This window comes from Eptesicus fuscus, chromosome 9 (genome assembly GCF_027574615.1).
Source record: "Eptesicus fuscus isolate TK198812 chromosome 9, DD_ASM_mEF_20220401, whole genome shotgun sequence".
Classification (NCBI taxonomy): Eukaryota; Metazoa; Chordata; class Mammalia; order Chiroptera; family Vespertilionidae; genus Eptesicus; species Eptesicus fuscus.
Genome location: NC_072481.1, coordinates 92,931,394 through 92,945,211, shown reverse-complemented (window position 1 = coordinate 92,945,211; position 13,818 = coordinate 92,931,394). Strand labels below are relative to the sequence as shown.

Here is a 13,818-nt window from a genome sequence, read left to right as displayed (position 1 = left end):
CAAAACAAAAACAAAGCACAGAAAAACAACCAATTTGGAGTATACAGATGAGATTCAGAGGAGCTAGTTTGCCCTTTAAGAGGTGATACATTATGTCCTCTCAGTGATTCACACTTAGGCAAGAACTAGGCCATCAGGTCCTTGCTAGAGATCTGACTGAGTTCCCTAGACTCAAAAAGGTGCTCATCTCCTGAGTAGTCCACCCTCATCTAGGCTTATACTGGCAGTTCCCAGACTCCAGCTGTGCCTGCCCTGCTGCCCGACTCTGCTCCTTCTGCAGCTCCGCTCCGGCACCCCACCCCCCAGCGCCATCCCCTCTTCCCACAGGCCCAGAGCTGACTCATTTCAGGAAAAGCATGACCGGCGGCAGGCATTGTCAGATCCCGAGCCCCTCCCACTCAGCACCCACTTCCGGGATTATTTAAGGGCTGTGCTTGCACTGCAGGCATCTTCAGCTCCTGAGCCCCTCCCAGGCACTAGCCAGCAACTGGTGAGGCATCAGGCCCATTAGGAAAGTGAGACTGAGCCAGTGGGGGCTGCCCTGGGCTGGGATCTGCCAGCTGCTAACTCCTGGCTCAGCCCTGGCCTTTGGTGGGCTGGGTACCCGCAGTCCCTGCCCTTTCACTGGTCTTGCTGCCTGCACTGCTCATCTGAGCTGGAGAGGACACCTAAAACATCCCCCACCCAACCCCCTAATCTGGGGCTGGAGGGCCAGCTGACCTGCAATGGACTGGACGCTGCCTTGTGGCTGGAAGCCAGAGCCAAGCCTGAGATTATATTTTTATTTCTTTCTCAACTCCCTGCTTCCCTGAGCAGTTTGTGACAGTTTTTAGGCAGCCCTGGAGGCATAGCTTTTCATTGCTGGGAGGGAGGGAGGGAGGGGAGGCCAATGTGATCCCAGAGGTTACTTTCCATTAACAACAGTCATAACTGAATGTATTTCTTACAGGGAAGCAGCCAGCACATCCTTCCTTGCCCATCTCTGTGGAAACAAGCTGTGAGACAAGTCAGGATTGGTAAGCAGGCTTCTGGGCTGAGGAGGAAGGCCAGTCACCAGCACCTGAGGGTGTCAGAGAGGATGCTTGTCCCCTGCTCCTGGTGGGCTGCACCCCGACCCTAAGGCCTGTGCTGGGTTTCCAATCTCTCACTTCCTATACCAGCCTTGAGACTTGGGACACTTCACCTCTCTAAACATTCGCAACTGAATCTTGAAAATGAGGAAAATTGATCACTTTGCTGAAATTTGCTTTAATGCGGAGTGGGTAGCTATGATTTTCTAGCAGAAAAGTATCATTTCGGGTAAAGGGTGGGAAATGCGTGTGCTCCCCTGCTGAGCAGGAAAGGCCCAGTCCTGGCTGCTGAGTCTGCAAGTCAGAGCCCTCCAGGGTCCCTGGGTCCTGTCCCGGGTCTCTGATGGATCCTGGTCCGGTTCCCACCTGTGAGCTCATGAGACAGTGCTCTTGCCCTCCTGGAAAAGGAAAAGGAAGTACAAGTGTCCGGTGTTTCAGGGCGGGGAAGACGTGCAGACCTGTCGTTGCCTAATTTGCTGTGTGCTAGGCCTGTGTCCTGTGTCGTAGCCTCACCATGGAGCAGCTGAGCTTGGCCAACACCCGGTTCGCAGTGGACCTCTTCCGCACCCTGAAGGACAACAACCCCTCCGGGAACATCTTCATCTCCCCCATAAGCATTTCCTCGGCGCTGGCCATGGTCTTCCTGGGGGCCAGAGGCACGACCGCGGCACAGATGTCCAAGGTCAGCAGGAACTAACAAAAGGAGCCTGGGTTCCCTGTGAGTCCCTGCTGAGAAGGCGTGCCTTTGAGCTCTTACAGGTGTTTTAAACACTGTACTGTGTGTTCCACAGCTACACACGACGAGGCCGGACTTCCAGAAAAGCCCCAAGAACAGCTCACTTACATGCAGGCTCTCACTCATGATTGAGTCCTTACTGAGCACATACATGTGCCAGGCCCTGTTTTTTGATTGGCTGAGGATACAGCAGTGAAGAAAGCTGTGAACGCCCCGGTGTGGGCTGCTTCTGTTGCAGTGGGCAAATCTTTGAAGGCATCTCCTCTCCATTCAGATTTTCCAGTTTCTGCTTTGCATGCAACCCGCTACTCATTAATAAAGGCCTGCTGGGCAATGTTACCTTTCAGCACAAAGTAACACAGGGAAGGCACCGAGTGGAGAGGTTGGCGGTGTTGCCTTTTTGAGGGAACAGGCCACCGTGGGATTATATACTGCTGAGGCCTAGCCCGGTGCCTGGCACAAGTGCCTGTGTGGGTAGGAGGGTCCGAAGGAGAGGAAAGAAGTGAGGTATGGCCGCTGCAGGGACTGGGCCAAGCCCTGGGTGGTAAGGCAGGTCCCTGTCACGGCGAGAAGAAGCAGTGACGCCTGGCCTTCCACCTGGCCTTCCTGGGTGTGGGCCGCACCACTGTGCTGTGTGGTCTTTGTTGAATTCTGAGCCGGGACCTCCCGCTCTCCTTGAAGTAGGGGAAAGAGTACAAGGTGCCAGTAACTGGGGAAGGTCCAGCCTTGGATTCAAGTTTATCCATCTGTTCCAGCTCCAAATCTTTTATTTCCGCATTTTATGAAAAACCAATGGTCGTTAGCACTGCAGACATGAAAGCACTTTTATATTTTCCAAAACTCACTTTTTATTTTACTCCCTGGTAATAATGGTTAGTTGCTTCTTGCAGGGTAATGTCAGCTTCTATTTTGAGGTTTATCCAGGCACTGTAGTACCTCTGCAGAAAATAGTTTTAAGGGTTCCCCTGCTTTTCCATTAAAGCAGATCTATCACAGCAACTGTGCAAACATTCCCTATCCTGGTGAGTAACTGGGCTTTGTACATTGTGTAGGTTTATTCTTTGTGTGTAAAATAAGGATCCAGCCCAGGACTCATAAAACCATAAAGGGATTCTTTTTTTTTTTTTTTTTTTTTTTTTATTGATTTTTTACAGAGAGGAAGGGAGAGGGATAGAGAGTTAGAAACATCTATGAGAGAGAAACATCGATCAGCTGCCTCCAGCACACCCCCTACTGGGGATGTGCCCGCAACCAAGGTACATGCCCTTGACGGGGAATCGAACCTGGGACCCTTGAGTCCGCAGGCCGACGCTCTATCCACTGAGCCAAACCCGTTAGGGCCATAAAGGGATTCTTGATTTGTAACATGAAAATTAAACTTTGCTGAATAATAAGTTTATAGATTTTTTTTAGGTTACTGATGCTGATAGTGTAGTTTAAAAATTCCCTCAATTCTGTAATACCTTTGTGCTCCCACATAGGGGATGATTCTTAATTTTACTGTTTATTTCTGAGAACTTTCAGTAAAACTCTCTTTGATACAGAACTTATATATGAATATACCAGTTACGATTTTCTTTGGAGAAAAAGCCAACTTACAGTCATGGGACTATTATTATAAAAAGAAGTGATATAAAAAGATCATATGATGTAATTATGTCGCACAAAGCTATACATTTTAGATTCTCTATTCTTTTGTTCTCCAATGAAATTTTAATAAATTATTGGGCTGATATTATTGATAACTAGTAATATAAGCATTAATTTAATTTGATAGGAGCAAATGTCAAGGAATCCGTTTCAAAATAAATGGCTGCAGAAAGAATGTTTTCTCTATTTTAGACTCTTCACTTCGATGCGGTTAAGGAGATTCATTCCAGTTTCCAGAGTCTGAATGCTGATATCAACAAGCGCGGGGCTCCCTATATTCTGAAACTTGCTAACAGGTTATATGGAGAGAAAACCTATGAGTTCCTCCCTGTGAGTACTTTACTTTCACATTCTAAAACTCACCAAACAGTGCAGACATTTTCCAGCACAATCAAGTCACAGACGTCAGTTTTTATTTTATAAACATTCAGAAAACAATACAGAATTTAGACACATGGCAGTGTCCCCATTAGAGATTCGATTTCATTTGATAGTCTTCACAGGAACAGATTGACCCTGGCTGTTTTACTAAAGCAAGAGTGAACTCCATAATTCACTTCCCAGAACAGTCAGTGTGTACTTATTTCTGAAAATGTTAGCCAAAGGTTAGAAAAGACTTGGTAAATTTTATGCAACACCAAAACTACTGAACTGTACCCTTAAAACGATTAAGGTGGTAAATTTAATGTTCTGTGTTTTTTCCTATGATCCAAAAAGTATAAGGGTTAGAATGTTTTTGTTACAGGAAATTTATGTCTTTTAGGACAATTTTTATTGCTTTTAAGGATTTTATAAAACCAGTTCTGTATGTAGTTGGAATTATCCGTGATTTTGATTGTTTAGTTTGTTTATTTATTTGTTTTTTTATTATTATTTTAAACAGGAGTTCTTAGCTTCAACCCAGAAAATGTATGGAGCTGAACTGGCCAGTGTAGATTTTCAGCGAGCCTCTGAAGATGCAAGAAAGGTGATAAACGCATGGGTCAAAGGGCAGACTGAAGGTAAGAGAGTGGGCCGAATGTAGTCATTCAGTAACACTGGCCGTTCTTTTCCTCCTTCCACTTTCCCAACCTGAAGATGATTCCCTGCCCTGTTCCTCTGCCCTCACCCTCTCGCTGGGGCTAACATCTGCCACTGCAGATTTTTTAGATTTTAAATCCCAGAGCCAGACAGCTTTTATTTTTTTTTAAATATATTTTATTGATTTTTTACAGAGAGGAAGGGAGAGGGACAGAGAGTTAGAAACATCGATGAGAGAGAAACACCCATCAGCTGCCTCCTGCACACCCCTACTGGGGATGTGCCCGCAACCAAGGTACATGCCCTTGACCGGAATCGAACCTGGGAGCCTTGAGTCCACAGGCCGATGCTCTATCCACTGATCCAAACCGGTAAGGGCCAGACAGCTTTTAAATGTGGAAATTCCTCAAAGTGGGAACTTCAACATGCTTTCACTGAAGCAGCTAAATATTTTCCCCATAAGTTCACAAAACCGCATTTAAAAATTAAAACTAACATTGAATGTAGGAAAAAAGGATAAAGCTTTGAGGAAAATACATCCTGGCCCAGATTATGGAAAAAATAAATCCTATATAAAAGAACTTAATATGCTAAGTGTCCGGTCATCCAGTCCTCTGGTCAAGCAATCAAAGTGTAATATGCTAATGATATGCTAAGGCCACTCAACCACTCACTATGATGTGCACTGACCACTAGGGGGCAGACACTCCGTCTGGTAGGTTAGTTTGCTGCTGAGGTCTGGCAGGTTGGGACTGAGCAAGACTGGCCGGACACGCTCTGGCACCCATCCAAGGTAACTCCCTTGCTCGCCAATCTCCTGCATCCCTCTCCAGCCTCGATCTTGCAACCATGGGGTCCATCGGCCTGGCTTTAGCCCTCTCACAATTCCGGTACTCCTTGGGGGATGTCGGAGAGCCAGTTTTGGCCTGATCCTTATCAACGCAGAAGCTGCAACTTGGTGGTCAGTGTGCCCCCACAGGTGGAGTGCCACTCAGCCAGAAGCGGGGCTCATGGCTGGTGAGCACAGCAGCAGTGGTGGGAGCCTCTCATGCCTCCATGACAGCGCTAGGAATGTCAGACTGACAGCTTAGGCCCACTCCCCATGGAAAGTCAGGGGTTCCTAAGCCGGCAGTCAGATATCCCCCAAGGGATACCAGACTGGGAGAGGGCGCAGGCTGGGCAGAGGGGACCCTCACACCCTGAGTGCACCAATTTTGTGCACTGGGCCTCTAGTCTATAATAATAAAAGCATAATATGCTAATTAGACTGGACGACCTTTCAAATGAAGTTGTGGTGGCCGGGACGGAGGCAGCTGCGCGGGTTGGGGCCGAGCCCCTTGCACGAATTTCGTGCATTTGGCCTCTAGTATTCTCATACTTGTGACACAAACTTCTGTGGCCATAAGTATTTTGGCAAATGTCTAAGCTGTCAGGGGTGGCTCCATCTCAGCTGTTTCTCCACCACATCTCTCTCTAACCTCATCAAGGTCTGAGGCCAGGCACTTACCCAACACCTGTCTCCCATCCAAGGCATTCTTCATGGCCATGCTGTGGTCACAGGGGAACTGGTGTTGGACTAACTGTCCTCACCTTCAGATATCTGTTAACATATTTTCTGTTAGAGCAGCTTCCACTTGGAGGCTTTGAAGAAATGACTTACTTAAAAATCATTTTCGCCAAAACCGGTTTGGCTCAGTGGATAGAGCGTCGGCCTGCAGACTGAAACGTCCCAGGTTCGATTCCGGTCAAGGGCATGTACCTTGCTTGCGGGCACATCCCCAGTAGGGGGTGTGCAGGAGGCAGCTGATCGATGTTTCTCCCTCATCGATGTTTCTAGCTCTCTATCCCTCTCCCTTCATCTCTGTAAAATATCAATAAAATATATTTTAAAAAATCATTTTCATTAAGAAATATTTTTTAGGCTGGCCAAAGGATGGCCATTCATAAAAAAAGGCTCATTGTCTTTCATACAATGCAGAGATTGTCCTGTTTTTAGATTTTAAATCCTCTAATTGGTATATTTACAGTTGAAACACACTGGAAGGGCTTTCCTAACTTAATACATTAATAGGAATTAAATAAAAAGTATAAATTTGAATTGCAGTTCAATGCAATTCAAAAATGGAATGCTGATATGTGACTTTTTTTAAAAAAGCTTACTTTATTTCTTTAGGCAAAATTCCAGAATTGTTGGGTGAAGGCATGGTTGATGATAGGACTAAACTTGTGCTAGTTAATGCCATCTATTTCAAAGGAAACTGGCAGGAGAAATTCAGTCAAAAGGCCACAATCGATAAACCTTTCAGATTGAATAAGGTGAGATGATGTGATTATAAAATTGCTCTTTGCTCTAAGAGAACGCAGATGATAATGTGAGTGTCTTGGTTTTTTCGACTGTTCAGAAAGACACAAAAACAGTGAAAATGATGTATCAGAAGAGCACATACCCACTTGGCTACATCGAGGACCTTAAGTGCCGGGTGCTGGAGCTGCCTTACCAGGGCAGGGAGCTCAGCATGGTCATCCTGCTGCCAGATGACATCGAGGACGAGGCCACGGGTCTGAAGAAGGTAACGGCTCCCACGCTCATGCTCATGTTTCCGTCTGACCCAGCGGGGCTGCCTGTGTGTATGTTGTGTGGTTGTAGCCCATCAATGTTTGCTACTCTGAAGCCCTAAGATGAACTTTTCAGCGACTGTCAGTGAACAGTTGTGGTGGGTGACATCTAAGGATCTATGTTAAATTTAACATGTCAGTGGCAGCTCACAGGAATTTTCTTAAATGAACTTAGAGGAAAGTGCAGTAAATTAGAATTGTTTTATTGAAACAAATTTATTAACAATACAAATCACAAAACATTTATAGTATGGAGCTTCAAAATGTACTATGAGATCCTATTACTACACTGCTCATTCTCATCACAATTCATATAGATTGTGAATTAAATTTCTAAGAGCTACATGGTAGAAAAGAACTATATGAAAGCTAAGCCTATTTTCTCATATGAACTCTGTATGATGTTTCTATTTTATTTCAGTTAAAGGCGAAGACATTTTTTGTCAGGCTAGGACTAGGCAAAACTGTGAAGATTATGGTTTTCTTTAGTGTCTCTAGCCTGCTGTGTGGTTTTTCTCTACCCTCTTCCTAACCAAATTGTTATCAGGAAGAGGTCCAATATTAATTATTTGCATGTATAAAGTCTGCATTAAAATCAGTACGTTCCTTCTTTTAATTGTATTTTCATATTTGTCTCTTCTCTGATTATAAAAAGAAATTCTCCAGCCTCATAAAAGACATAATCAGCATCAGTAGAACAAGTGGAATGATGGGTCCATTCTAGTCCAATAGTAGTAGTACTATGCTAATGTTAATAGCTGACATTCTTGTGGCACTTACTGTGTCACATTAAATCATTTAATGCTCACAACAATGCTATAAGGTGGGTACTATTATTAAACCTCTCCCAATTTTAGATGAGGAACTAGTCCCTTTTCTTTTTTTACCCACAAGCTACATTTATTAGAGATTACTTCAGAACAGTGAGTTCACAGAAAACCACAGTGATCAGTAGGGTTCAGAATAGAAGAAATAGAAGAAAACTTCTGAATTTTACCTTGCACCAATCAACCAGTTAAAGGAATAACAGCCATCATAGCCTATCACAGTAATCCAGTGTGGTAGGGGTTTAGGAAAGCCTGGGTTGATGGATGGGTGGGTGGGTGGGTGGATGGATGGGTAGTTGAAGCATCTGATGTCCAAAGTTCCTGTTACTTGGGCCCTTGATGGCTTGGAACACAGCTCTATTCTATTACCACCAATTGCCGAAAAGAAATGAAATCCTCCAAATAGCATCTATTTTGGCACAAAACATGAAAGAAACTAATTAGCAACTGAGTCCATTCATGTAAATACTGTTTATTACCTTGCTTATGTGAAGTAGTTCTCACCTCTTCTTTTGCCCATTCTCATTTCAGATCGAAGAACAATTGACCTTAGAAAAACTGCATGAGTGGACCAAACCTGAGAATCTGAGTTCCACTGAAGTCAAAGTCCACCTGCCCAGGTTCAAGCTGGAAGAGAGCTACAACCTCAACTCTCACCTGGCCAGCCTGGGTATAGAGGAGCTCTTTACTACCAGGGCTGATCTGTCTGGCATGTCAAGAGCCAGAGATCTTTTTGTATCAAAAATTGTCCACAAGTCTTTTGTGGAAGTAAATGAGGAGGGCACAGAGGCAGCGGCTGCCACAGTTGCAGATTGCGTATATTACTCATTTATGCCAGAGGAAAATTTTGTGGCCGACCATCCATTCATTTTTTTCATTCGACACAATCCCTCAACTAACATCCTGTTCTTAGGCAGACTTTCTTCCCCGTAGAGTCTGTGGAAATCCAAGGTCAAGTTCAGAGCTTTATCACTGGCCCTTTCAATGGTGATAGTTTTCATATATCTTCCGCAACAAATCTACCATCCCAATCAAATCTCTAACTTCCTTTGTAATGTCAGCTCTGTTGGCTGTTTACACCCATTAACTTTGGCATAGGTGTCTATTTTCCTTTATATATATATATTGTTTGAAGTATTTCAAATAGTAGTACATATGTCTCCTTTTTTTCCCCATTGACCTCCCCCCGGCCTCCCCCACCCCCCAGTACATGCCCTCACCTGCCATCCCCCCTCAGCCCCGTGTCTTGTATCCATTGGTTATGCTTATATGCACGCGTACAAGTCCTTCGTTGATCTCTTCCAGCCGCCCCCCCACAACCTCCCCTGCCTTCCCGCTGTAGTTTGGCAGTCTGTTCAATGCTTCTTTGCCTCTGTATCTATTTTTCCCCCATTTCTTTCCTTTAAAAAATCTTGCCTCTGCAGACTAGAAATAAACATATAATAACAAAAAAATGTTTGAGTCCCAATTTCAATCTCCAACAGTTCTGAGTCCCTGTTTCAATGTCAAACAGTTTCTTATGTGTACATTTCATCAATGATATCTGGATGGTGGGCACATGGTGGCAATGCAGGTCCGACCCTCTCTGGTTTGGTCCTAGGCAACCTGCAGCGACGCACAGCTGCTGACTGTTAGCATGGCAAGGTGTCATCAGCATCTTCCATCTCTGGACTGTTTCTTCTCTTGTCTTCGTGATTGGAGCAGACCTGTCAATTCTTCTCTGTTGCAGGAATCCACATGGTCTTGGAGTTGTTTTCTGAAAATATACAAACATATTCTTGACCAAAAGTTAATAAAGGAATCTTTTTTATATAATTTATTTGGGATCCTTTTTATTTTTGCCCAAACGATTTTCCTTTGTCTTATTTAGACATCATGTGTGTTTTTCATGGGTGTCTTGCTGTTAGCATTACAAATGAAAATTAATTTTGTAAAGTAAAAATTTTCTAGATGTAATTTACTTATAGGATATTTTTCCTTACATGATATTACCCTACTATCACCCCCCCTTTTTTTGATTAATGGAGGCTTTTGTAAATTTTATAATGCAGTCTTGATAACTTTAAATTTTAATATTTTGCACAAAAATATGACTGCTTTAGGTTCATTGCATGATCAGGAATTTTACCATGAAATGAACTACCAATTGAAATTTTAGTTTCAGCTTTTTGTACAGTACAATTAAATTTTTATTTTCCTTTCTTTATATTGAAAAATTCAGTGATTGCTTTTGAATCCACCAAGCAGATATGTAGATTCTTGACAGTGTAGTAAATGAAACTGCTGTACTCTCTTAATAGCCATGAGAAAAATTATAATACTATAATTTATTTCACAGAGACATTCATTGTTGAAGGGAGGCTTAAAAACAGACATTCAATTGAAATATAAGAGAGCAGCCCAATTAAGGGTTGGATTATGAAGAAAAATTTGCCTTGGCCAGTGTTTCTGAGCCTTTGTACTACAGGATTAGTATTCTATTATAGCCCTTCTGATTTCAAACTATTAAACAGCTTATTTTCCTTTATCCACCTAGTGGGTAGTTTGTGTGGGATCACAAGGAGTGAAGAAGTGTCTTATCTTAAAAGATGCCATGAAACCACAAAAAGAGAAGTGTAGTAGGAGAGACTGTTAAGCTAGAAGGAATACAAACATCACACAGTTACCAGATTCTTGTGTGTTTTCTGAAAAGGACTCTTCATTTCCATCATCTAGTCCAGACTGTGATAGCAATGGGATGGCTTTATGCAATGCTGGATGGGGGAGGGGCTCTGTGATCATTATAAACCTTAGAAATGCACTCCCTGGAAGGGGGTTGAAATGCTGCATTTTCTTGCTAACTCAAAGCTGGTGGGCTGGCTAATAAAGTTTCCTAAGATTCTGCTAGCCTGACTGTTCTCAGTCCTCTTCTTTCTATCTGATCCCAGAAAAGACAGGACTAAGGGTTCTTAGACTGACAATACTGACATCCATGATGATAGTCAAGGACTCCATGAAAGAAAAAGATTTTAGCAAATCTGTTGACAAGCTCTCCTTCCTTTTTTAAAAATACTTACAGTACTGGCTTCTACAACATTCAAGGTTCTCTTAGCTATAGGAAAAACAAGAAAAGCAAGTCACTGCATTCTATAATCCTTCTTTTTGGGCTCTTATGCTAAAATCTACTCAGTGATTTACAGTAAATTGTGCTATTCAGGTAGAAACTGAACTGCCTGGTCCCATGCAACTCTGCTCAAATACTTCTCATTATATATGAGAGAACAGGCTCGTAGACTATAAATAAATTATTGAAGATTAAAACAACTAGTAAATTTCAGAGCAGAATTCAATAAATATTTTATGTGGAGAACATCTAATTCAATAAATATTTTAGGTGGAGAACATCTAATTCTTTACTGTAATGGTGAACTATGTAACTGAGACTTTTTATTTTATTTTATTTTATTTTCTTAAATATATTTTATTGATTTTTCACAGAGAGGAAGGGAGAGGGATAGAGAGCCAAAAACATCAATGAGAGAGAGACATCGACCAGCTGCCTCCTGCACAACCCCCACTGAGGGATGTGCCTGCAACCAATGTACATGCCCTTGACCGGAATCGAACCTGGGACTTTCCAGTCCGCAGACCGACGCTCTATCCACTGAGCCAAACCGGTTTTGGCGGTAACTGAGACTTTTAAACACAACAAAGAAACCAAACCAAGCAAGCATGAGCCCAAAGGCAGGGGATCTGCCATGACTATGAAGAAGTACTCAGCAATCCGGGGTAAATTGGTGACTATGGAAACTGGGGCCATTTTTCCTCCAGGACCATTTCCCAACCCAACAGAGGTAAAGAGGGCATGAAGCAGGGATTTTGATGATGTTCAAGGCCTGGCTGGCAGAATTTTGGCCTGTCAAGTATGGGGTCCCCATTGTGACCCTGTGCTTTCAATTGGCAACATAAGAACTACACTCTATGAGTATGATTAAAGCAGCTCAGAATGCAGCCCTGATGTAAGTCCTTGAACAATCCCCCAAATTCCAGTCCCTCAAATTGGATTACGTCTATTCTGGTTTGCTACTACTCAGAGGCATATGGAAGAAGCAAACAAAATCAACCCTAGGGAAAGATTACCCATAAACCTCAAATTCTACATAATAAAAGTCTAATTTGCAAACTGACCCCTCTGGTGGTGGTTTGACCAGGAGATTTGAGAGTTCGACCACTTGCTATGCTGTGTGCTGACCACCAGGGGGCAGCATGGAACATGGTGAGCATCAGCCATGTGGTGCTGGCAGCAGGCAGTAGTGGAGGGGCTACTGCCCAGATGGACCCCAATGTGAGCAAGAGCGGGACCATGGTGGGATTGTGAATCAGGTGAGTGTGCGGCACCAAGCCAAGGCAGGTGCGACCAGCTGAGGTGGCAGGGGGCAGGACTGCCACCCGGCTCCCAGGTGCTGAGGGATAAAGGGCAAATACCAATATTAAAGTATTTATTCTAATTATTTTCTTTTCAAATGTTCATAAATCTGTGCAGCAGGCCAATAGTTATTTTTATAATCAGCTTTTTAAACTACACTATTTAGCACATAATCAAAGATAAGTAGGATGGGTGAAGAGCTATGACAACATGAATAAAAATCAGCACGAAAAAACAGATAATGAAAACAGAAGTACAGGGGCTCTAAATATTGGAAAAATCACACACAAATTATAAAACACACACACTGTTTTATCAAGTTGATAAAAACCAAGGTTAAACATTTCATCAGATAACTAAAAATTTAAAAGATACTGCATATTTGAATAAAAATGAAATAGAGTCCAGCCAGGTATGGCTCAGTGGTTGAGTGTTGAACTATGAACCAGGAGGTCACGGTTCAATTCCCAGTCAGGGAACATGCCTGGGTTATGGGCTCGACCCTTAGCTGGGTGTGTGCAGGCAGCCAATCAATGATTCTCTCTCATCCTTGATGTTTCTATTTCTCTCTCCCTCTCCCTTCCTCTCTGAAATTAATTTTAAAATATTTTTTAAAAAGAACAAAACTGAAATAGAAATCCTAGAACTCAAAAATATAACACATGAAAAACTAAATAGATAAATTTATCAAAAAAAATTTATAAAAAAAAAAGTGAATTGTCAGACCAGAAAGTATTACCCATAATTTCTTCCAGAAAGACAGCTATAATGAGTAAAGCCTAGAAAGACAAAATAATGAAAAACATAAAAGGAAGGATAAGAATAGTCAAAATAGTAAGAACATGTTTAACAGAAGAAGATAAGGCAAGAGACAATATGGTGCAGGATAATATTTAAAAATCAAAATGTGTATTCTAAAACTTATATGTAAAAACATCAATTCACAGATTTTAGAAATCCTACTCACCCCCCAAGCAGGATACTACAAAGAAATCCATCTCTACTCACATTCCAGTGAAACTACAAAAAAAAAACAAAAAGATGATCATGAAAGAAAGAAAAACAGCCAAAGAAAAAAGATAAAGTACCCTCAGAGGAGAAACAGCTAGAAGGAAAATACATAAATCAACAGAAATTATGAGAACCAGAGATTATAGACTGATTTGACATGGTGAGAAAACACCTCCCAAATCTGCCAATCCAGAATTATTCTATACCCAGGACAAATAGTCCTTAAGATATATTCAGACAAACAAAAACTGAGACTAAAAAAGAATTTTAGAGCATATTATTTATGCAAAAGGAACATACGGGTTGTAAGAAAAGAACAAGAGCAAGAAAAAATCCTCCTATCTAATAGAGAGAATATGCTAATTGACTGCCATGCCCTCAAGGATTGCAGTGCCCACAGCCACAAAATGGTGGCGCCCAGTCCCTCTTCCCCGCCTGTGGGGCAGGCTTGCAACCCAGCCACTCTGTGGGGCCTGCCTCCGG

At 42.7% G+C, this 13,818-nt stretch overlaps 1 protein-coding gene and 1 long non-coding RNA gene across 4 annotated transcripts; one reads left to right on the top strand and one right to left on the bottom strand.

The window, feature by feature from the left end:
- Positions 1-444: 444 nt before the first annotated feature.
- Positions 445-9,721, top strand: LOC129150380 (leukocyte elastase inhibitor-like). Of its 3 annotated transcripts, none has more exons than XM_054721558.1 (8): positions 445-490; positions 950-1,016; positions 1,578-1,752; positions 3,649-3,786; positions 4,340-4,457; positions 6,650-6,792; positions 6,879-7,046; positions 8,451-9,721. In XM_054721558.1, the coding sequence occupies exons 3-8, from the start codon at positions 1,585-1,587 to the stop codon at positions 8,850-8,852; spliced, it is 1,137 nt and encodes a 378-aa protein (XP_054577533.1). In that variant the 5' UTR covers positions 445-490; positions 950-1,016; positions 1,578-1,584; the 3' UTR covers positions 8,853-9,721. The 3 variants fall into 3 exon arrangements, with proteins under 3 accessions (XP_054577533.1, XP_054577534.1, XP_054577535.1); XM_054721559.1 differs by having other exon boundaries at positions 1,558-1,752; XM_054721560.1 differs by lacking the exon at positions 445-490 and having other exon boundaries at positions 943-1,016.
- A 1,258-nt stretch (positions 9,722-10,979) lies between these two features.
- Positions 10,980-13,356, bottom strand: LOC129150381 (uncharacterized). The gene is made up of 3 exons (XR_008557127.1): positions 13,292-13,356; positions 13,064-13,103; positions 10,980-11,010 (listed from the first exon to the last, which is right to left on the bottom strand). It is a non-coding gene; the product is annotated as an uncharacterized LOC129150381 (long non-coding RNA).
- Between the last annotated feature and the right edge of the window lie 462 nt (positions 13,357-13,818).

Bases quoted from the DNA above. Each gene is read 5' to 3' on its own strand.
- LOC129150380 (XM_054721558.1), top strand. From the start codon at position 1,585: ATGGAGCAGCTGAGCTTGGCCAACACCCGGTTCGCAGTGGACCTCTTC. The intron at 1,753-3,648 runs GTCAGCAGGAAC...TCTCTATTTTAG, and splicing joins CCGCGGCACAGATGTCCAAG to ACTCTTCACTTCGATGCGGT. The intron at 7,047-8,450 runs GTAACGGCTCCC...TTCTCATTTCAG, and splicing joins AGGCCACGGGTCTGAAGAAG to ATCGAAGAACAATTGACCTT.